This window comes from Salvia splendens, chromosome 3 (genome assembly GCF_004379255.2).
Source record: "Salvia splendens isolate huo1 chromosome 3, SspV2, whole genome shotgun sequence".
NCBI classification, from domain to species: domain Eukaryota; kingdom Viridiplantae; phylum Streptophyta; class Magnoliopsida; order Lamiales; family Lamiaceae; genus Salvia; species Salvia splendens.
The window spans coordinates 11,826,932-11,849,191 of record NC_056034.1 but is presented as its reverse complement, the minus strand read 5'-3'; the positions used below and the strand labels follow the sequence as shown (position 1 = coordinate 11,849,191).

The 22,260-nt window shown below is 39.1% G+C and overlaps 4 protein-coding genes across 14 annotated transcripts; 2 read left to right on the top strand and 2 right to left on the bottom strand.

Annotated features, from left to right (window-relative positions):
- Positions 1–2,358: 2,358 nt before the first annotated feature.
- Positions 2,359–4,141, bottom strand: LOC121797169 (protein ASPARTIC PROTEASE IN GUARD CELL 1-like). Its single transcript, XM_042195909.1, has one exon. The coding sequence runs from the start codon at positions 3,827–3,829 to the stop codon at positions 2,375–2,377; it is 1,455 nt and encodes a 484-aa protein (XP_042051843.1). The 5' UTR covers positions 3,830–4,141; the 3' UTR covers positions 2,359–2,374.
- Positions 4,142–6,171: 2,030 nt separating this feature from the next.
- Positions 6,172–8,843, top strand: LOC121794956 (GDT1-like protein 4). Of its 8 annotated transcripts, none has more exons than XR_006049383.1 (10): positions 6,172–6,324; positions 6,410–6,478; positions 6,891–6,950; positions 7,029–7,076; positions 7,256–7,630; positions 7,818–7,892; positions 8,109–8,158; positions 8,303–8,375; positions 8,463–8,551; positions 8,629–8,843. XR_006049383.1 is itself a non-coding variant. In XM_042193373.1 (9 exons), the coding sequence occupies exons 1-6, from the start codon at positions 6,304–6,306 to the stop codon at positions 7,536–7,538; spliced, it is 357 nt and encodes a 118-aa protein (XP_042049307.1). In that variant the 5' UTR covers positions 6,172–6,303; the 3' UTR covers positions 7,539–8,158; positions 8,303–8,375; positions 8,463–8,551; positions 8,629–8,843. The 8 variants fall into 8 exon arrangements, 3 of the variants coding, with proteins under 3 accessions (XP_042049307.1, XP_042049306.1, XP_042049304.1); XR_006049381.1 differs by having other exon boundaries at positions 7,971–8,158; XR_006049380.1 differs by having other exon boundaries at positions 7,818–8,158.
- A 260-nt stretch (positions 8,844–9,103) lies between these two features.
- LOC121794955 (mediator of RNA polymerase II transcription subunit 25-like) lies at positions 9,104–15,124 on the bottom strand. The gene is made up of 15 exons (XM_042193369.1): positions 14,828–15,124; positions 14,349–14,379; positions 14,123–14,186; positions 13,838–13,968; positions 13,086–13,286; positions 12,937–13,002; positions 12,452–12,671; positions 12,077–12,147; positions 11,160–11,978; positions 10,857–10,910; positions 10,645–10,673; positions 10,414–10,482; positions 10,229–10,313; positions 9,983–10,069; positions 9,104–9,891 (listed from the first exon to the last, which is right to left on the bottom strand). The coding sequence occupies exons 1-15, from the start codon at positions 14,923–14,925 to the stop codon at positions 9,229–9,231; spliced, it is 2,688 nt and encodes an 895-aa protein (XP_042049303.1). The 5' UTR covers positions 14,926–15,124; the 3' UTR covers positions 9,104–9,228.
- Positions 15,125–18,826: 3,702 nt separating this feature from the next.
- Positions 18,827–20,952, top strand: LOC121793641. Of its 4 annotated transcripts, XM_042191678.1 has the most exons (8): positions 18,827–19,082; positions 19,152–19,245; positions 19,323–19,447; positions 19,524–19,687; positions 19,948–20,066; positions 20,131–20,322; positions 20,398–20,488; positions 20,729–20,952. In XM_042191678.1, the coding sequence occupies exons 4-8, from the start codon at positions 19,592–19,594 to the stop codon at positions 20,798–20,800; spliced, it is 570 nt and encodes a 189-aa protein (XP_042047612.1). In that variant the 5' UTR covers positions 18,827–19,082; positions 19,152–19,245; positions 19,323–19,447; positions 19,524–19,591; the 3' UTR covers positions 20,801–20,952. The 4 variants fall into 4 exon arrangements, with proteins under 4 accessions (XP_042047612.1, XP_042047611.1, XP_042047614.1 ...); XM_042191677.1 differs by having other exon boundaries at positions 19,152–19,447; XM_042191679.1 differs by lacking the exon at positions 18,827–19,082 and having other exon boundaries at positions 19,173–19,245; positions 19,331–19,447.
- Positions 20,953–22,260: the final 1,308 nt, after the last annotated feature.

Genomic DNA, 22,260 nt, shown 5'->3' with positions numbered 1-22,260 from the left:
AAGCCTTTTAACATATGATGTTGGATGAATTAAAATCAAATATTGATATACTTAAATGCTCATAAAGTAACTACTACTACTACAATTTAAAATTCATTAAAAAATATCTTGAAAACACAATGTAGTTGAAAACTATTGGTAACTACTAGTGCTAGTAATCGTTCCACACAGCTTTCTTTAATAACCGTCACGCCGAAGCTGTTTACTCCAACACACAAACTACTAAACTGCAATAATTACACACAACCACCATGTGGGCTCAGCCCATGGGCTTACAGTAATTAGGCCATCCACAACGCTGTTCCTATACCGTTCCTATACCGTTCCTTAAACCACTATTTGAGGGCCCCACTGTACTTTTTTACTCCATTCCTTAACTAAGGAACGGAACCTGCAACCCTCCGTTCCTTAACCGTTCCTTAACCGTTCCTTAAATTACTATTCATTCTATTTCAATTTTTATTTTTATTTCCAACTAAATTAAATTAAATAAACACACTTTATTAAAAAACAAACATACTTTATTAAAAAACAAACATACTTTATTAAAAAACACACAATATTAAAAAAAATTACAACTTAAACTTAAAAAAATTAAAAAAAAACACACAATTCAAATCCTAAAAAAATAAAAAACACACAATAAAAACACACAATTAAACGTGGGAAAATAAAAAAACTACTCCGCCGGCGAATCATCCTCCGGAGGCGGTCGAGGTTTAGGGGGAGGGGGAAGACCAAGTAGTCCTGCCATATGCACAATTCCGTTCCACCAGGCCGTGTATTGGGCGTACGAGAAGCGGGAAGTGTCCGCCATTGTGGCGGTTATGTACGCCACCATAAGTGTGTTCGAGCCTCCTTGTGAGCCCGATCCCGAGGCCGACTGGCTTGATTCTCCTCGGCCCTTCCTCGCTCTAGCCGCTTTCGCCGCCTTCGTCCCTTGCGGACGACGGCGCCCACGGCTAGATCCCTCGTACTCGGCGGCCGTAACCCCAACCTCCTGCGTGCCACGATGGCGCATCGGTGTCACCAGACGAGTACTGGCCGCTCGTCGTGTGCTTCGTCCGCTTTGAGGTTGATCCCGAGCTGGAGCGGACACCACCGGCCCACCTTTCCTCGTCCTTGACGAGCTGCCAAATATCAACATATTTGAACTGTACACCGGTGTCCTGGTGGAAGGCGCGCAAAGCCGCCCTCAGTATGTCGGCGCCCGAAGCTCCGCTTTGGTAGTGCGCCGCTTCGGTGGAGTAGATCCCGCAGAATTTTTTGACCTGTAAATCGACTCGGCCAAAGTGAGCACGAAGCATTGTATATTTGCGCTTCCGGGCCCCTTTCGGCTTAGTCTCGTGGTAGACATCACGGACCTTTTCCCAGAAGCACTTGGCGGCTTGTTGGTTGCCGACGATGGGATCATATGAGACGGTGAGCCAGGCGGTGTACACCGCCTTTGTTTCTTCGTTGGTGTAGGGATGCCGGCCCAGATCCTCCGGCTCCTCCTCCTCATCCTCCTCGGGTGCCTCAGACGCAGCCCTGTAGCTTCCACCGCCTCGGCCTCCTCCCTGAGTGGGTTCAACGGGGATATCCTCCCGAATCTGGGACAAACCCTGGGAAAGCTGCGAGCATCGAGCGTAGGCATCCACATCGAAAGTGGGTGGTTGGTACCCACCCGGCGTCGCCGACCCCTGCGTGCCCGGCGTCGATGACCCAGAACCACCAAGTGTGTTGTACATGGTCTCCCAATCGCCGAACGCGTTGAGATCCCACCCTCCGGCGCCGCCACCACCGTAATTGCCGTCGCCGGACATTTTTTGAAGAGATAGAATATGAAAATTGGAGAGAAATTGATGTTGATGTAGGAAGAATAGATGTGTAGTTGTGTATAAAATGAATGAATTAGGTGTATTTATAGAATAAGAAAATAAAAATAAAAATTAAAAAAATTAAGAAAAAGTTAAAAAAAACGGTAATGTTACCGTTTAAAAAAATTTTTTTTAAAAAATTCGATGTTTATAAAAAAAAATAATTATTGCGTCATTGCTGACGTGTCCCACTCGCGGGCCGCCGAGTCGGAAGCACGCACGCACGGGGATCGGCCACGTCGCCCAGGCGCGTGGCGGCTTATTCCGTGCCGCGTTACGTGCCGTCGGCACCCGGCACGGAATGGGAACGGGACGGGAGCGGAATGCAGCGCCGCAACGCGTTCCGCCGCGAAACCATTCCGGCGGAACGGCACGCGGAACGCCGGCGGCACGCGTTGCGGGTGCTCTTAAGGCCAGGCCCACACTCACAAATCTAGACTAATTCATAGTTAGCAGATGAAAATAAGCGAGCAAAAAAAACTGATTAGGGATATAGTAATAATTAAAATCAAAATCTAGCATTTATTGGGAGAAAATCCAATCAGAGAATTAGCGAGGTCGTAACTGACACGTGTCCCCTGCTGCTGAACATTCCCTATAATCCCGAGCGCAGACGACGTCGGCGCGAAGGCGAAGCAGAAAGTCCCCGACGAGTCCACCGGAATCATGTAGTTCTTCGCCGGCAACGCCAGCTCTTTACCATTCGAGAAGTGAAACGACACCGTCGGCACCTCCACACTCTTTTTCGAGCTCAGATCGTAGCACGTGTCGAACAGCGCCACTCCCTCCGCCGCCGGCAGCTGCCCCGTCCCTTTCTTAAACGCGTCGCGCATCGCGTCGTACGCCTCCGTCTGCAGCCTCGTCACCGCCGTCCCGGAGTCCACTATCACGCCGCCGTTGCCGCTCTCCTCGTTCAGCTTGAACGTCGACGGCGAGATCGGCAGCATCTCGCCGGAGACGCTGATTCCGGATAGATCCACGTAGTAGAACGTGTCCAGCTTAGGGTTCCGGACCAACTGCGCCGTGACGGCGCCGGCAGTCGCCGGGGAATTGAAATCGAGAGTGGAGGCGGAGTCGGAATCGCGATCGACGAGGCAGTAGGAGAAGGAGGTGGCGTTGATTTGAGAGGGAAACGAGAGCTTGCCGCCGCCGAGGCCGATTAAACCGGCGGCGCCGACGAATAAACCTTCATTGTTGTGGCCGCAGCCGATTGCGATGTTGTCGACGGCTTGAGATCCGCCGAATGTGACGGTTTCCGTGACGAAATCGCCGACGGTGTAGGAGCCGTCGCCGTAGGAGACCTCGTAGAGGCAGGTGTCGTTGCGGCACTCGGAGACGTCGAGCGACCTGCATTGCTGAGTATCGCACGTGAGAGGCGTGAAGGAGGAGGATAGAACCGGGTCGAAAATCGGGTCGGCCTGCTGGTAACAGTCTGCGCAGGGTGCGCATTGCACCCAGTTGACGTCACTCCCCGTGTCCAGCACCATGTACGCCTGAGTCGCCGGCTTCCCCACTCCAACTCGGCTGAAGTACTCGCCGCTCCCCTGGCTCGTGCCGGAGATCACCGGGCCCTCCAGCTTCTCCGTCTCCACCTCCGCATCCAGAGGCGTCAGATCTGCCTTCACAATCCCCAAACTCGCCAGATCTAGCCGAGTCTGAATCGCCTTGACTCGGGCCGAGTCACGACCGAGTCGCGCCACCGTGAGCGCTTTATAGCTCTCCTCCGTCGTTCCACGGACCGACAGACGCGGGTGGAGGACGAAACTAAGCGGGGAATGGGGAGAAACCCTTGTACGCCGGTGGTGTACCTCGTGCATTGAGGGTAGTACGCTTCTGGAATTTGAGAACAAGCCCTGGGTCTTTGAAATTGAGGCGGAGACATCGAGGAAATTGGGTTCGGAGTTGGGCGGGAGTGTTCTGGAGCTCGCGAGGACGGTGAAGAATACGAAGAAGACGGCGAGTTTCTCCATTGTTAGAGAAGGTGGAAGAAGATGATAATGGAAGAACGTGAATCAATTGTATTTATACAGACAGTGATAAAGACAGTCGCGCGGGATTTGTTGCGGGAGACAAAGCTGCGAGAAGCTTTGAATGTGAGGATATAAAATAGGTTTAGATATTATATGGTGTAATTAGATTTTGGGAAGAACAGATTTCACTACTTTTGCATGAGAGGTTTGATTTCTAATTAGTGTCATGTCATGAAAAGAGACTCACACACACTATGAATTAATGTAATTAACCAAATCTTAATTCGTTTTTAATAATTTGATGAGAGTGAGAGTGAGAGTGAGAGAGAGAGGGGCATTTGAGCAGTGATTGTGGGAGCGGTGTTATGATTAATGAGCACATTGGTGAAGGGGCGAGAGGTGGGGCCTACATGTGGGTCAAAAGATTGGGATTTTATAAATTTTCTTTTCTCACGAGATGGCTGCTTTATCTTTTTCTTTTCTGCTTTTTTTAATACCCTTTTTTCTTTAAATAATTCAACTAACCTAATTTATGTCGATATAAAATGTGCAAAATTTTCTCTACTTCACTCTCACATAAACTAGGATACGCAGTATTTACTAATGCATTAGTAAATACTGGGATCTACGAATCATAAACAAACTTAATTTATCCATTGTAACGTGAAGTGCTCTTCAATAAAATTGAAAAGCATCGACTAATGGCTATAAGTCCATATAAAGCTAGTGAATAAAAATTTTAAATTTGTACTTATATAGTACTACACAATAATTTGTCCACACAGTACATATATGGGGTCATATTTTACTTTTTCAATCATACTATCACTTTTTCAATGTCTTTGATTTGGTTTGCCGTGGGATGCCAAAATGGTGGACCAAATGATTTTAAATAGGTGAACTAACCATAATTGTATCAACTTTTTTGGTTTGCACTTATCGTTGTTGCAAGGAAATTGATGCATGTTATCATCGTTGATTAGTCAAACAATTGACCTACCACATTTCTTTGGAAACTTGTAGATCTCGTTGTTGAAGATTTACATTTTTTTATGATTGAGAAATTCGCATATCAATGTTTTGAGGTGTGTATAAAATTATTTGAATTTGAGACATTTAGTGTAAAAAAAATACCCACACAAGTACACAACCAATATTATACTCTAAAATCAAGGGGTGCTACATTTATTTTCGTGGTATGTACAATCATGACTATCCAAATTTAATATTCTAAAATTATACAAGGGAATTGATGGGAGCATTAAAAAGTTTAGGTGGGACAAAATTTATGATACATGTCTTGCTCACGAGACTTTAAAAGCGTGCTGTTCCTATATACAATTTGACTTTCACAATTATTATGTAGATAAATTTTTATGATATTCGAAAAAAGAAACTTCCGAAATTTCGATCAAATGAAACTAAATAGAATATATAATTAAGTTCAATAAATATATAATCAATAGTCGTTTGGACGTACTTAATTCCCCCATGCATGTATTGCTTGTTATGAAAAATAAATAAATCAAGGACAAAAGAATAGAGAAAAAAATGAATAGGTCGATATCTTATCTTAAGACCGTTCTTGTATCTACAACAGAGTTTTTTTCGCTTATCTAACGTTTATAAACGTAATTTTGTTGTTGTATACACGAGACTAATTTTATAGATGATCACATGTTTCTGTAGAGATTTGAGTTAAATCTAGACATTAGATACGTTATATATTTATGAGAAAAATGTTTTGACGAGAACACCAACTTTGAGTGCAGTTTTTATTTAGTACAAACGAATTAGTTTTGATTTTTAACTTTTAAGTAATTTGTGAAATTAAATAGATAAAATGAAAGATACACGGATGGTGCTCGCATAAATTACGTGACACACATATCCATTTATACTGAAAATTGAATATAAATTGGAACGAATATGGATCAACATTAATTAGCAAGCAAACAATACTCATTGGGTTGGTGATAATTCCATAAGGCCCAAAACAAGCATTGATCAAATTTTGTATTTTTAGGCCCATAAGCCTTGCAGTCCGATTTGACCCGGTAAAATGAACCGGGCATGATCTCGGACTATCCATTTTTTGTGTTTTTGGATTATTTTAATTTTGCATGCACACACACACACACACACACACACACACACACACACATATATATGTCTATATAATCTTTGTTCTTCAATGTAACTTCAGTACATGAATTAAAAAATTTTAAAAATTGACAGCACTGTTATATATTCCTTGGTAATAATAATAATATTGATGATGTGGGGAAATAAAGCATCTCTAATGGCATATATTCGAGCATTATCACCACATTATACCTCATCCACTAATCACTGTGCAATCTCTCACTGTCACTGTGTAATCTAATAGTGTATAACTATGCAACAAAACCAGCAGTAATTCAATAGCTCATTGATCTCTCCGAATATCTGAATTGCCTTTCACCTTCTAAAAAATGAGTCCTTCTGTTGCTCAAGTAATACTCCTCGCTCAATCAGTTGTTGTTCATGGAGTTTTCAGTTTGATTATGGCTGATTTGTGTGTGTTATTTCATCTAACAGGGCTTTACCAAGTCGTTGGCAATGACAGTGCTATCAGAAATTGGTGACAAGACCTTTGTTGCAGCTGCTGTGAGTTATATACATATATATGAAAATATTTCAACTTCTTTTTCTTTTAATCCCTTCGTTATCAACTTTTATCCAACTTTGCAAATTCTAGTCAAGTACAGTTAGATGACATACTAAAGATTTGGAAATAATTCTGGTTGAAAAAGTTGTATCAGTAACTTTTTCTTTTTCCCTAGTTGATTAATGGCTAATGGAAGTGGAACTATGTTATCTCATATTGATTTATGAAGTTAGTTTATGTGAACTTTTGAATATAATCCGAGTTCATTTTCAAGTAAGATTACTGAGGATGAACGCCAGCTTGAATCCCTCGCGTTTCTGCTGCTTGTTGAATGATGTTATTATTTGAATTGTAGTTGTAATGTACTATTAAAAAAGGGATTCACTTACATTATGGATATCCCTATTTCAGATATTGGCAATGCGTTATCCGAGAAGGCATGTGCTGTCAGGTTGCCTCGGAGCTTTGATAGTAAGATCTCTATTCTCTTCTTCGATTGCAGATTTCCATGCCCTTTAGCTGACTTCAGCATATATGTGCCATTTATAGGTCATGACAATACTTTCAGCTGTTGTAGGCTGGGCTGCTCCTAATCTGGTAAGTTCGGATCACCCTCCTCTCGAGGGATGCTGAGTCTGACTGTATATAAAGTTATAAGCAGACCATTAGTAATCACAAATGCATATAATCGGTAGCAAGGATAAACCATTTCTTCATTTTGTTTGGAGTATTCAGCAACCATTCTACATACAGTCATGTGTGATCATTATATGCAGCTTTCGCGCAAGTGGACTCGTCACATCACAACAATACTGTTTCTCGGTTTTGGCCAGTGGTCGCCGCGGGATGCATTTAAGGATGGGTGGTGAATCTGTTGTCCTTTTTATGATCCCTTTAGTTCCTTATGTTTGACATAAAACACTTCTTTTGGCTAATTCTTTTGCAAGTGTAAATCTGTTTGATTACTCTCTTACTTTCCAAAATAGGGAGGCTGGAGAATTGGCTACAGTTGAAAAAGAACGGGTTGTCTTTTTTCAGTGTTTTGGGACTCTGTCTTGAATTGTTTTGAAAAATTGCTGTTTCACCTTTTGTGTTTGTGCTAGAATGCTGATATAACATGTAGCAGTAGAGAAGCCAAAGAGAGTATCAAGGTGATGTTCAATATTAGTCTTTTGCTTGATCCATAAATCTGTTAAAACAAGTGAAATCTTTTATGATTGATGAAAGGGTGCATTGCTGCAGTTTCACATCATACAATTCGACTTGCCAGTTATGGATTCCGGCACTACAAATCTATTTGTTCAGTTAACTTCTAACATCGTTTTCTTGCTAGTCCAGGCTGATGATGATGATGGCCTGAAAAAGAAGCATCGGCCTTTCCTTACTCAGTTCTTCTCCCCTATTTTACTGAAGGTGCCCCTCCCCATCTCTCATCGAGCAACTAACTAGCGCGTATTTATTCGCCAAATTATTTAATTTCCTTCCATGCAGGCCTTTTCCATTACCTTCTTTGGGGAATGGGGGGATAAGAGTCAGGGAAGCACATATATATACATTTATTTCTTTTGTCAGTCAGCATTATAGTGCTTCTTTCTTTTTCATTTAGCAACAAGTAGGAAAATTTTGCAGCTTGCTACAATAGGCTTGGCTGCTGAAGAGAATCCTCTTGGTGGAATCCTGTAAGCTAATTTATTTTCAAGTAAATGCTAATGATTTGTACCTGCTTTCTACATTTCCTTTGTTACAAATGCAAGCTATTGCATTCATGACCAAGTAAAACTTAGCAATATATCAAATCATGTTTCTGCTTTCCCTTGTCTCAGTGGACAAGCTTTGTGTACCATGGCTGCTGTCTTCGGAGGGAAGAGTCTAGCAACTCAGATATCGGAGAAAATAGTAAGCTTCCCCATCTGTGTATTCCTTTGCCTTTGCCATTTCTTCGAGGACAAAGACAGACCTAGTTTGTATTAATTTATTATACAGGTTGCACTCTCTGGAGGTATTCTTTTCATAATTTTTGGTATGCAATCCTTCCTTTCCACGGTTGAGTCGTGACACTGCAACATCGTAAGGTTCATTTCTACTCTTCTTTTTCTCAAAAAATAACACTACTCCCAACTTAGGCTTTCTGTGGTAAACTCTCTGGCAGCTGTTGAAACTGAAGATCTAACATTCCTAAGGAAAATAGACGGGAAAATAGACGGGAAATTAATGCATGTATGATGTATCTGTTGTACCTCCAATTTATGTGATCAACTACAGCAATGTGGATATAGAATGTAGTATGCTGGTCAAATTTCATGTGGATAGTTGCTGTGTTGTTTATGGTGACGAAAAAATATATACTGTCCTTTCTTATTGTTATTTTTTGAGAGGGTGGACACTATTTTAATTCAATCAGATACCGAACCATATCGAACAGAACACATTTCAGTTTGGTTTAATTTTAACAAACATTTTGAAACCTGAACTTTCTGTTATTTTGATATCATTCCAACCACAGACTACAAAAGCAATTCTATAATGTTGACTTGACCACAAACCCATATCATTTTATAAGATCAAGAAGACAAATGCAAAACAAAACATCTACGCCAGATTGCCTACCAGTTGAAAGCATCAGCTGCAGTAAGTCAGTAAAATATGTAACCATGTCAAATATGTAATTTCTGTATAAACAGATGAAGCTAAATGAAGAGCTACCAAGACACGAGTCTGACATAAGTTAATAGCAGCTATGAAAACGTTGTCAACTCATGAAGTTTCCTCCAGGCATGTTCGGAGCTCCTTGTGACGAAACCTGTCCTTGGGATAGTAACTGGGATCGCCCGGGACCTTGCATATACGTTTGATTCATACCAGTACCAACCATCTGTTGCTGTGGCTGTTGTTGCATTTGAGGGATCTGCTGCTGTTGCAGCTGGGACATTGGCTGCTGCTGTTGCTGAAGCGGCTGCATAGGAGGCTGTTGTTGTTGCTGATGCGCCATGAGGGGTCGTTGCTGCTGCATCTGCCCGAGGGGCTGCTGTTGCTGCAATTGTGGTTGCTGCTGCTGCATCTGCTGGAGCGATTGCTGTTGCATTTGCTGAACTGGTTGTTGCTGCTGCATTTGCTGGACTGGTTGCTGCTGCTGCTGCTGCATTTGTTGGATTGGTTGCTGTTGCTGCTGCTGCTGCATTTGTTGGAGTGGTTGTTGCTGCTGCATTTGCTGGACCGGTTGCTGCTGCATCTGCTGAAGTGGTTGCTGATGCTGCTGCTGCTGCTGCTGCATCTGTTGGAGCGGTTGCTGCTGCTGTTGCATCGGTTGCGGCTGCTGCTGCTGCATCTGTTGGAGCGGTTGCTGCTGTTGTAGATGCTGGTGCTGCTGTTGTTGCTGAGGATTGGGTATTTGAGGTTTAAAGACAACCATATCCTGGAGAGACGGGGCAGGATGATGGTCAGGTCGAGAGAGGAAATATGAGGATAAACTGCTAATCAACTGGAAACGAAGTAATGTTTCTTACCCCAGGGAAAAGCATTCCAATCAGGCGGTATGCTTTGTCAGAAACCGAAAGCAACAGTGTCTGGGATGGTAACTGTATTACTGCACACTAAGAATTCCATGCAACTGAGATATGAGAATTGCATTCATAACAAAACAACACAAAACAACAGGAATTCGTAGTTTGATCAAATAAAGTTTGACCAATGACAATGATGAGTAACTGTAGTTTAAACGAAGTTCATGGTTAGTAACATTGATGACTTACAAGTTTCTTTTCTTGAAGCTGACCAAGAAATCCATGTTGATCCATTGCACGAAAAACAAGAAAATCAGCCTTTCCGACGTATTGCCTAGCATAAATACAAATAAATTCCCACGTAAGTATGCAACTACAAATATAACATGCATCAGACATGTGAACAAAAGGAGTGCTTTCTAAGGGGACATTACTTGTTATTCATATGGTCCTGGGATATCAGGCGAACTATCTGCATTGTTGGAGGCCAATTTGAAGCAAGCCTGCAAGGAGAATAAATGCCAATAAACAAATACAGTCCATAAGATGTGGATCAGTTGACGACAAGCACATATAGCCACTGATTAAGTGAGAAATCATTCACATAAGTTAATCAGAACTGCAGCATAACAATGCAAGTAGAGCATTGAAGAAATTTGTCTTACGTCTCAGAAGCTGATGCATTCCTGTATCCCTGACACCAACAAACTGAATATAAGAACATGAAGAAGTAAAATGATATGCATGGAGAAGAAAATACATAAAAGATTAATAGAACCATATGCAATAGACATAATATAAATAGTAGAATGGAAGGTTTTATAGACTCAACAGTATAATTATCAAGTACTACAGATTTTGACTTGTAAGGGCTTACCTCTAGTCTAGTAATGAAAACAGGCTGGCCTTGACGCTGTCCTGATAAGTTTCCCTGTAAACCATGAAGAAAAAATTTAGAGGCTGAATATGATCACACTATTGTAATAGGGGGCTCAATTTTATATGTTGCATGCCGTTTATTCTTTATTTTCCGCAAGCTAAATCATACATAGATTTCAAGCAAAAAACCCAGAAAATTTCAGTAACGAGTCAGAGTAACATGTGGATATAAAACAGGTAAATTTGTGTGTTTAGTTACTGAAGCCTACATACCAACAAAAGTGAGAACAGAATCAGTTACCTCCCAGACTTTAATATATTTTGATTGTGCTGACGGCAGTGCACTTGAGGTCTGCTGATTCATGGGCATATTTACCGCAGCACCGTTCACACCAACGGGCTGCATTCCTGGTTGCATCGGCTGGGACATTCCTGGAGTAGGCATCATGCTGCCATTTGCAGAAGACATACCAGATGTAACACCACCACTCATCATGTTCTGATTCATACCCGTTCCTGTCTGTACCATTTGTGTGGTGGGGAGATTTCCTCTGCTCATGCTAGGGAGTGTTTGACCCATACTACCGCTTGCTTGGATATTACTCAAAGGTTGAGACATGCCAAGGTTAGAATTTCCAGGCACGGTGGCAGCTGTTGAAGTAAATGGCACAGAACCTGAGTTTGGAGCAACCTGGGCAGTTGCTGGTATTGGCAATGATCCAGTAACTGTTGCAACAACTGATGAACCTGACGACATTACAGTTTGAGCAGGAGGCACTGAAGTAGTCATTCCACTGGACATCATATTTGACAGCATAGGTGTACCGCCCATAGAAGAAAGTCCAATAGAGGCTCCACTAGCTAGTACTTGACGTGCTTGTGCCACGTCATTCAAAATTCTCATATTTGCTGCTGCACCACCAACTGGACGCAAGATGGGCGCCATATTGTTCACAATAGGTTTCATATCTTGAGCATTTTCATTGTTCGGAATCATTTCCTGTGACGTTGATATTGGTGAAGAAGTTTGTAAGCTTGCAACAGCTTGAGAAGCAGGCCTAGCGACAGATGAAATTTGTGGAAATGCAGGCCCGGTTGCAGAGGGCACAGTGGTGGGTTCCTAACAAATTAGGAGGTGAGACTATGAAATAGATGGTAGATGTGGAGCAATAAGGCATCTCAACAGTAACTCCAGAAAAAAAATAACCCAAATCTTACCACTTTTACAGTTGCAGGAGGCATATTTTTACCAGTAGATATTGGTTGGCGACTCATGACAGATCCGTTTGCTGAAGCAAAAGTGTACAGCATAAGCACCAAAGATTTTATATATACTAAGCATCACAGTAGAACTCATCTAACATAAATAAAAGTGGATAGTAAATAACCTTACTCTAGGCATCTTAGATAATATGTTGATCAGGATCAAATAAATAGATAGATCATAGAGTGTGATTATTAACCTATCCACCTAGCAAGGGATAGAATTCTTTTGAACTGATATTTACTTCTCAAAGGTTTTGCATCATGTTATCTTAAAAATCAAAGCATGGATTTAATAGGAAAAGAACTAAGTTCAGCATGCAAGGCCACCTAATGGAGCAGATGCCAGAGGTTGTCCGGAAATCGGAGGAGCAGGACCAGCAGGCGTCACATCCATCTTCACAGGGTTTTGATTTGATGGCAAATTTAACATTCCGGATCTACTTAAAGCAGCACGGGCCTCCACAAAATTATCTGAGATGAGGACAAGGAAATGAGGATTTTTAACACTATCGGGATGTTGATCTGTGACTCGTGGATTGCTCTTCCCCTGATTAACACATTGATAATGAAATAAGCATAGTCAACAGCAATTTGAAAGATCAAATAAAAGCTGAATGATTCCTCAAAGTTCAACTCAAGGTCGGGTGGAACAGTAAACTGCACAACCATTAAATCATTACAAAAGCAAAGCAAAAGCAACTCTAATGAATTTAGAGTAAGACCAGAGAGCATGATATACTTGAGCCCAGACAAGTTTGTAAATAATGCAGTACGATGAAAAATATGAGCTTTAGGGACACAGGAAAATGTACCGCGTTGTAGATATCTCCAAGTTTGGGTAACTTCTTTGGACAAATAACAGACAGAGAGATAGCGCACTGCAGGAGACAAATCCTGATGAGATGCCTAGCAATAAGGAATGTTATTTATTCTTGAGGTAGAAGGAATTTCTTGGTAGTACCTGAGCAAATGATTTTGCTATTGCTTCTGCATCAGATAGACGATTATCTGCTGGTGTTTCATTGTCACTCTGCTCTTTATGCTGGGATTGTGGCCGATATACAGGTGTTGGCAATGGGTAAGGGTTGCTAGCAGCAACTAGAATACAATGTCTATGTGACTCTGTATTTTGATTTTGGTTTCCAGTTGAGGCTGAGAACATCTGGTGAATGCAACAAAAAATAGTAAAATACCACACAATGAAGCAAAAGTAGTTACCATGTACGGAAAAAAGTGAAAATTTTCAAGTAGTCTGGAACTCATTCTTCAATTTTTCTTCCAAAAGCCAAATAACCTTAACTATTTTAGTAACCATTTTCTTGAAGATATTGTACAAATGCACAACTAAATGGTTGACTGCAATCCTTTGGTATTCCCGTATAGTACACTTGGCAACATTAGAAACATTATTCTCGGACCATTATGCAGAAAATTAGTAACACTAACAACATACTAGTCAGATTTTGGCTTATTGTAATGGTAATGGCATATAACCCTCAATTATCAACAAGCGTAATGGAACATATTAGGATCGATTTGCAGTTTAGACTTTAGAGGAAATTCCAGGGTAAAAATGAGGCCAAACATGGCCTTTTGTACCAAAACAACACGACCAATCATAACTTGCATACTTTGTGTTGCCAACACCAAAATCAGCAGACACCCAGTAAAAAAATTGGAAGAAATATGCTTCTAAATTACACATCCAGATACCATTAAAGCTTCAGCTAGCCCTTCAGCAATTGCAGCATCATTGAAACCACCACCTGCAAACGGTATGGCTGAGAGCCAGTGAAACAACAAGTCCATGTCTCTAGTCCAACCACTCCGCTGTACGAGGCAAGCTGAATGACAAACAATGATGGTAAGAGAAGATGAAGTGCGGATAAGCTATACATACCGGAAGCTAATCTTACTAAGACATCGAATTGGAGTAGAATTTCTTTTCAAATATGTCTAACTAAAAATGGAGAAGGTATTCGAACACAAAATACACACCACTGTATGGGCCATGCGCATTGAACACAACCAGTGATAGCTCCACTTGTGGGGTTGATGGCTTCTGAAAACAATAAGATTCAACAATAAAGCTGATGGAAAAGTCAAAGAGTTCTACATATATATAAGAACATACATGAAAAAAAAACCTGCAAACACCGCATCCTGTCCTAATACAAAATTTTATTTACTTCAGTAAAATATGAAATGTGCAATGTATGCATACCTGGCCCACCAAATCGTTCGCACAGAAACATCTGCAAAGGTTTAGAAGATGAGCCAACAGAACATAAAGGATTTAAGGGGAAAACTGCAAAAGCTCAGTCTAATTCATACGGCAAAAAGATCAAATTTTTCACAAAAATAACAGTGCATACAATCTCAACAGTCCATTCAAGAAAAGTTTAGATCAGCATCGCAGAAACGAGGGAAAACACTCGCACACACCGGACTGAAGTTATAATTCTCTCCTCAATTAAAATTGAAAAGGTTGTATTTTTTTTTCTTTAGTCCAAGTTGTCCAAGCTTAACAACAAATTTCGCCCATCATATAGACTACTGGTAGTGGATCACATAACTCTATTAAAAATCTAATCTTTTCACCAAGCAAGCCAGCAATTCGAAGACAAAAAATCATAATCACTCGACGCACGCACACACACAGAGACAGAAAACACGTACTGCAGTTCGAGTTCGTGAATTTACCGAATGATCTTGTCCAAGTAATCGGACACGATAGTCATCCAAAAGGGCCCAATGGCGGCCGTGCCTTCGACGGCTATGATCAACTGCTTCACCACCATGTGTTCGACGGAATTCCCCAATCAATCGCCGGCCTTTTCCAGCAGATTAAATACTTGGTTCCCTCTTCCCTCGTCTGAGAAGCAAATTGATTGATTTGGGCGCCCTTCAATAATTTCTCAAGTTTTTAATAAGGGTTTAATTTGTAACAATTTTGCGATTCGAAAAATGCACTTTTTACACCCTTTCCGTTTTAAGAATCCTTTCCAAGTGTATATTTCTTAAATCCCTGAGGAATTAATTAATGAAAGGAAAATAATTTTATTATGGATAACGTCTTAATCATGCAACAACTAATTAATATTTTTACATGAAATTAATAGAAGTGATTCACTTACTTTGTGTGATTACATACGTGAATGACTAGTAATATCCTTAACGAATTCAATTAATTAAATATTGATATTCAATGTTGTAGTTCGGACTTGATTTATATAGGGGTGATTAAAAAAATTGAAAATCGAATATACGAATCGAACCAAACTAAATTTTAAAATTCATTCAGTTCGATTTTAAAAATACTCCCTCCGTCCACGAAAAATAGTCGCATTTTACCATTTTTGAATGTCCACAAAAAATAGTCTCATTTCTAAAAATGGAAAGTTTCTCCCCCCTACTTTACTTACCTTTTCTCCATATCTCTCTTGTTTTACATAATTTTTCTTTTTCTCTCTTACTTTATTAATTTATCATTAAAACTCGCGTTTACAAACAGGACTATTTTTTGTGGATGGAAGGAGTACAAAATTTACGATTTTTGGATTCGGTTTCTGTCATAAAAAATCAAAAGGCTGAATCGTATTTTAATATAATATTATATATATATATATACTATTAATTTAATATAATAGTAATATTAATATTTTATACTAGTATATGTTAGTAGAATATAAATATATAATATAATGTATTATACGTAGTATTAAATTAATAGAATATACTATAATATAAATATAATATAACGTACTATATAAATTAATAGAATATATATATAGTATGTTTTATTCGGTTTTTCAGATTTTTTAATTTTTATATAATTTTGATTTTTTCGGTTTAGTTCGGTTTTTGATTTTTCTGATTCGATTTGATTCGATTTGGACAAAAAACCGATTTGATTCGATTTGGACAAAAAACCGAACTGAAATTCAAATGCTCTCCCCTAGATTTATATATCAAAAAATAAAAATCTCGTGATCACAAAAATTATATATCTAACAAACTATACTAGATAAATCGGTTTATTAGGAGAAATTTCTAAGAGTCTCAATTTGCTTATTTTTTTGGATGAAGGGAGTAAGAAATTTTTTTGCCTTTTTTGTTATTTTTCCTCCTCTTTTCCTCATTATTCCTTCATAAAATATATGAATGAACCAAACTAACCCGCATATATAGGATTTGAAACTCCAATTCTCGATTCTGAAATTAAATCCACGCATTTTGTTCGTTATAGTATGAATTTAAATTTTCAAACATTGAATCTACATTAATTAAAACATGACAAATTGTAGGTTTCCTACCCAAAAAGATATAATCATAATACAAATGGAGCAACGAGGAAGAGCCAGCGGAAACGGATGTAGAGTAAGAGGAAGAGGCGACGAGGGGTGGGGAAAGGAGGGTGGAGGCGGCGAAGGTGGAAGTTTCAGAATCAGGGTTTCAAATTTTATGTGGGGTTAGTTTGGTCCATTCATATATTTTGTAAGAGAGGAGTAAGAAACAGAAAGAAGAAAAAATAAAAAAAATCTTATTCTGAAAATTCTACGACGAGAGGTTGGGAAAGGAGGGTGGAGGCGGCGAAAGTTTAAGTTTCATAATCAGGGTTTCAAATCTTAGGTGGGGCAGTATGGTCCATTCATATATTTTGTAAGAAAAATAATAAAAAAGAAAGAAAGAAAAAAAAATTCAAAAATCTCTTATTCTGAAAATTATGTGATGAGAGATGGGGAAAGGAAGGTGGAGGCGGCAAAGGTGGAAGTTTCAGAATTAGGGTTTCAAATCTTATGTGCGGTAGTTTAATCCATCCATATGTTTCTTAATAGAAATAAGAAATAGAGAAAAAAAAACTCTTATTTTGAAAATTCTATGACAAGAGGTGGGGAAAGGAGGGTGGAGGCAGCGGAGGTGGAAATTTTAGAATTAGGGTTTCAAATCATACAAGGGTTAGTTTGGTTTATTCATATTACGTAAGAGAAATAATAAGAAAGTGAGAAAAATTAAGAAACTCTTGGTTTGAAAATTAATCTCAAATTCTGAAAGGACACGAGACTCATATCCTTAAATTTATCATATATTAGAAAGACTATAAATGCGAGAATAAAAAGGCCAACTCGAGACATAAGAATGTTAACACAAAGTCATGATATCATTGAGATGAGACTATTTCGAAAGCGCTTGGAATCTTGAACATGATATAGACGGTAGATTTAAGAAAATTTAAGGTTTTTTTGTCAGAAAGTTGTACCATCATCTAGTAAAGGCATTGAAACTTGAGAGAGAGGAGAGAGGGAGAATGAGAAAATCAACATTGTTCCATGTGTGAGATATATGTGAGAATATCTTTAGTGGATCTTTTTTTTTGTTTTTTTGAGGAATCTTGAGAATGCGATTTGGCAAAGATGATAATTTTTCTGATCTTACGAAGTTGAAAGTTGTTTCCCTTTTTACACGCCTTTGTTTTGTGTTTTTCATTCTTTTCTCGAGTTGTAGTTTGTGAAATTGCTTTGACATGTTATGTGTAAGTAACGATATTAATTTCATCTTCAAATAATGGTGATCATTTCCAAAACCTGTTCTATCTGCGACCTATATATGATTTTCAGAAAATGAAAAGAGAAGCTGAGAATGAAAACCAATCTTGTTAAGTTGTTATGCTCGCCAGATGACAGATTTCTTCATGCTTGGAAAATGCTAGATTGTGCTTTTGGCACACGATTTGGGTGCACTTGAACAGCTGAAAGGGCTCAAGCACAAAGCGTAGAGCAATCGAAGAATCCATCAATGAGCTAAAGCAAAAAAAAAAAGTTATGCTGTAGCTGCTAGGAAGGTTAAACTGAACCATGGGATTATAAAGAGTTTCGATCTGGTTGAAGCTGATTAGCTGAAGGAGTGCTACAAGCCACAACCAGAGAATCCAAGGATGTTTCGTCGCGCCTTATGGTATATTACCACATCTAACTGGCTTCAATTTCACATTGTAAACTACACACACTTGAAGAGAAACTATTGAATATTGATAGTATCTCTCTCTCTGCACCTTATTGATAATGGCTAGCTAATTAACTAAGGTGAATATCTTTGTTTTCTATAAAGGAATACTTTCTAGCTGAAAGGCGCTGAACAAGTGAAAATCCCGCCAATACACCGCGGAGTTCCTCATTAGCTAGGATAAAAGAGGCATTGCAATCAGAGTTGTTTGTCAAGCATTATCAGATATGGAGATAAGCATGCAAAGAATTAGTCTTGGAGATCAATTTTCAGACAGGCTGTGGATGATCTAGGATGCTGTGCTAAGGAGGAAGTATGAGCACGAAAATGATTTCCCTATACAATAAAGGTGTAAAGATTTTAGTCTCATCAATCCCCAAAATGGGAAAGAACACTTGTTTTCAAATTGTGAATAAGTCTCAAAACCAGTGCATATCTCATTTCTGGGGGAAATGTGGGGAGTGTTTTGTAACAGAAACAGTTTCAACTTTCAAGGTAGTTATGAGTTTCCAAGAATCTATCGTGTCTTGTCTTTCCTAAAGATTTGGAAATCTCTGGTTGGAAAACAAAAAATCTCATACTTTTGTTTGATTTTGGGGTTGAATTATCTGTCACTTGGGAACACCTGGCCCACCAATCAATTTGCATTTTAAGCCGTTAACGTCGTTGGACTCTCACATTCTTACTTTGATAAACAACCTTAAATCATGAACTCACTCTTACTTTGTTAATAACAAACATAGGAAGACTCAATTGAATATTGGTCAGAAAGAAAATATCCCATTTTGAATCCAAGTGCGAAAATGGCTGCTCAGTGCAATTCTCTGCACTACTATTTCACCTGCAAACCATGTTTTAGAAAGCCCTAGCACCCATCTGCAACAGCCCACTTCGCCTCCCATCAAGAAACTCCATTTCCAATCAACTCTGATTCACTCAAGATCTCAAACCCTAGGTTTGTGTGTGTGAGTTTATTCTAAGTTCGAAATTGAGTGGAATTTGTGCTCATGTGGTTACATTACAGGTTAAATAAGAAGGTTTGTGCTGTAGTTTCCGAAGAAAAAGCGATGGAATCTAACAATTCAGAGACTGATGTTTTCAAACTCACTTATTTGGAGGTGAGATTCTAGTTTCTTGATATTGGCTCTCTCTATCTCTCTCTGGTTGGCTGATGGAGGTTTGTGGTTTGGATTAGGGGAATAGTTGGACATGGGAGGTGGGGGGTGTAAAAATATTGGTTGATCCAATCTTGGTGGGGAAATTGGATTTTGGAATCCCTTATTATATGATGCTGCCAAGAAATTCATCAACAACTTCAAGGTATTAAAATTTGGGATTTATGTTTGGTAATGCTTCTTGTGCTTGTGAGTTGATAAATGATGGTGTTGCTAATCAGTGCAACTCGACGATCTTCCTGAAATCGATTGCTTACTAATCACACAAAGCCTTGATGATCACTGCCATATGAAAACTCTCAACCCCCTATCTCAGAAGCTGACAAATCTCAGAGTTGTCTCAACTCCTAATGCTAAACAACTCTTGGATCCTCTGTTCTCCAATGTGAGTTCAGTCTTGTTCAATATCTATTGCCTGACTTTAGTTGAAGATGTGGATTAAAATGCTGTTTTAGGGAAGAGATTATGTGTATTTAGTGTACTTGAAGATGCAATTCTTGGAAAATTAACCATATTCAGCACTGTTGGAGAAGAGAATGTCGTCTTTGCTTATCACACACTGACTTATTTGTGTGAAGTGTATGGTTTCAACTATGTCCACTATATACTGTGATATGCTGATTTTTTGGGATGTAAAAATGGTAGGTAACATATCTAGAGCCCGGTGAGGGCTCGGAGATCCAAGGGAAGGACCGTTCATCAGTGAAAGTCTGCGCTACTGCATGCCCAGTTTTAAGCCCTCCTTGGCTGCGGCCTGAGAATGGGTACATTTTTAGCACTAGAATCTCTTTAATGCACACGTTTATTCACAGACAACACGTCGTGCAGCTACCTTGTAACCTCTCCCAGCGGCAAGTTGACATTGTATTATGAACCACACTGCGTCTACAACGAGGAGTCAGTGGGGAAGGAGAGAGCTGACATAGTCATCACACCTGTTATAAAGCAGCTTCTGCCATATTTCTTGCTTGTTTCTGGCCAGGAAGACGCAGTTCGCCTTGCAAAGCTGCTGCAGGCAAAGTATGCATCTTTGTGCTGATATACACAGCATATGTCATAATGTGGATATTGATATCTCTTTCTCTATATATCTAGGTTTATCGTCCCAATGAGGAACGGCGAACTTGACAGCAAAGGGGCTCTTGCTGGTATCATCAAGGCTGAAGGGACTATTCAATCATTCAAGGTATCTTCTCGTCCCTTTCAACCCAAAAAACATCCTTATTTCTTTTGAAACAAGTGGTATGATTATGAATGCACATAGATAAATGTCATTGAGCACTCCAATATTATACTTCACTATTTCTCTATAAACACTATTGCTAGAGCATCATGTTAGTTCAGAATCAAAAGTTGTAGTTCACACTAACTAATGGAACTTTCTAGATTGTTAATATCTTATTTTCCTTCTTGTATATCAATGCAGGAACTTCTTATGAAAGAGCTACCAGATGCCAAGGTACTAGAGCCTAAACCTGGAGTACCACTGGAAATTTGATCAGCATCCACCACCAACACTTCAAAGTTCAAATTGCATCACCCCTAAAATACTTAGAAACTGTTACCAATTGTTCTTGATAGAAAGTAATTGGGGCTAGCATTACAAAACAGAATTTTTCACAGAATATCATACTTTTATTTTTATGATCATATCACTCTATACTAATTAAACAGACTGTAAGTGATACAAATATAGGGATAATTAGGTGAAGTAGAGGCAAATTATTCCTAAACCTTCAACTCAAGGGGGGGGGAATAAACTTCCTAGTGTGTGTGGCCATGGGTGTAATTCAAACAAGAAAAAAGGAAAAATGATAAAGTTAAAAGGAAATAACCTCCAAATAATTGTAGTACATGAGACTAAATTTTTAATTTTGCATACAATATGTCCAACAGTATACTCAAAATTGAATATAAAAACTAAAAAAGTATTTTGAATAATAACGGTAATAACATTTCTTATTCCAATAAACAATTGTAATTTGTTTCTCATTCCATATATCTATGACTGGGCTGTATAGTTGTATTGATTTTTAAAATTTTCTTTTAAAGGGAGCCTTGTAAATGTAAAGACACAGAAATATTAATAATATTGTATTTGTTCGCAATCAATAGTCTTATTTTTATTTTGAATCTTCCATAAAAATTACTCACGTTTTATTTTTTGTTCCATCTCTAATTAGATGAATCATATTATTCTTTGTCAATAATACTATCAATTAATTTTATTCTCTATATTTCTCATACATTTCCAATTTTAAATTAAATCGTCTGACTTCCAAATAACAAATACGGACTAGCATTTACGAGTATATATATGCGTGACATACCAAAATGAGTCACCAAGAGATTTCCTAGCTTTCTCTATAAAACGATTGTACCGAGGAATTGTTCCTGCATCGGATCAGAATACACGTGGACCTCGATAGTAGTGGATTCAACTTGCAGGATACAATCGTAGAAGAAAACAACACAACAAGTAAGATATTTAGTTCTGTTGTGTATTACGGGCTCACTTTATAATATAATTATGAATCTAGATTTGTTATTCTTATCTGCAATTTTCGCTGCGCTCATTAGATGAATACAAGAATTCCTAACCGTGGTATCAGAGCCTGGGGCTCGATTCATAATTTGTTTTGTAATATGATTATATGTGGCGATTTCGGAAATAAAACTTTTATACTTGGTTTAACAGTTTCGACAGAAACTGAAATTAGATTTCAAAGATTAGAAATTAGATTTCAAATTGTATGCTTCACAAGCTCAAACTATGGAGTATGAGATACTTCGCGATCTCTTCAAGTGCAAACTTCCTGATGGAGGCAAGGTTTCTGAGCATGTGCTGAAAATGATTGGTTTGATTGAGAGGTTAGCATCGATTGGAACGGTGCTCCCCGCAAATGTCTCAACAAATCTAATTCTGCAGTCTCTTCCTAGTAGTTTTGAGAATTTCAT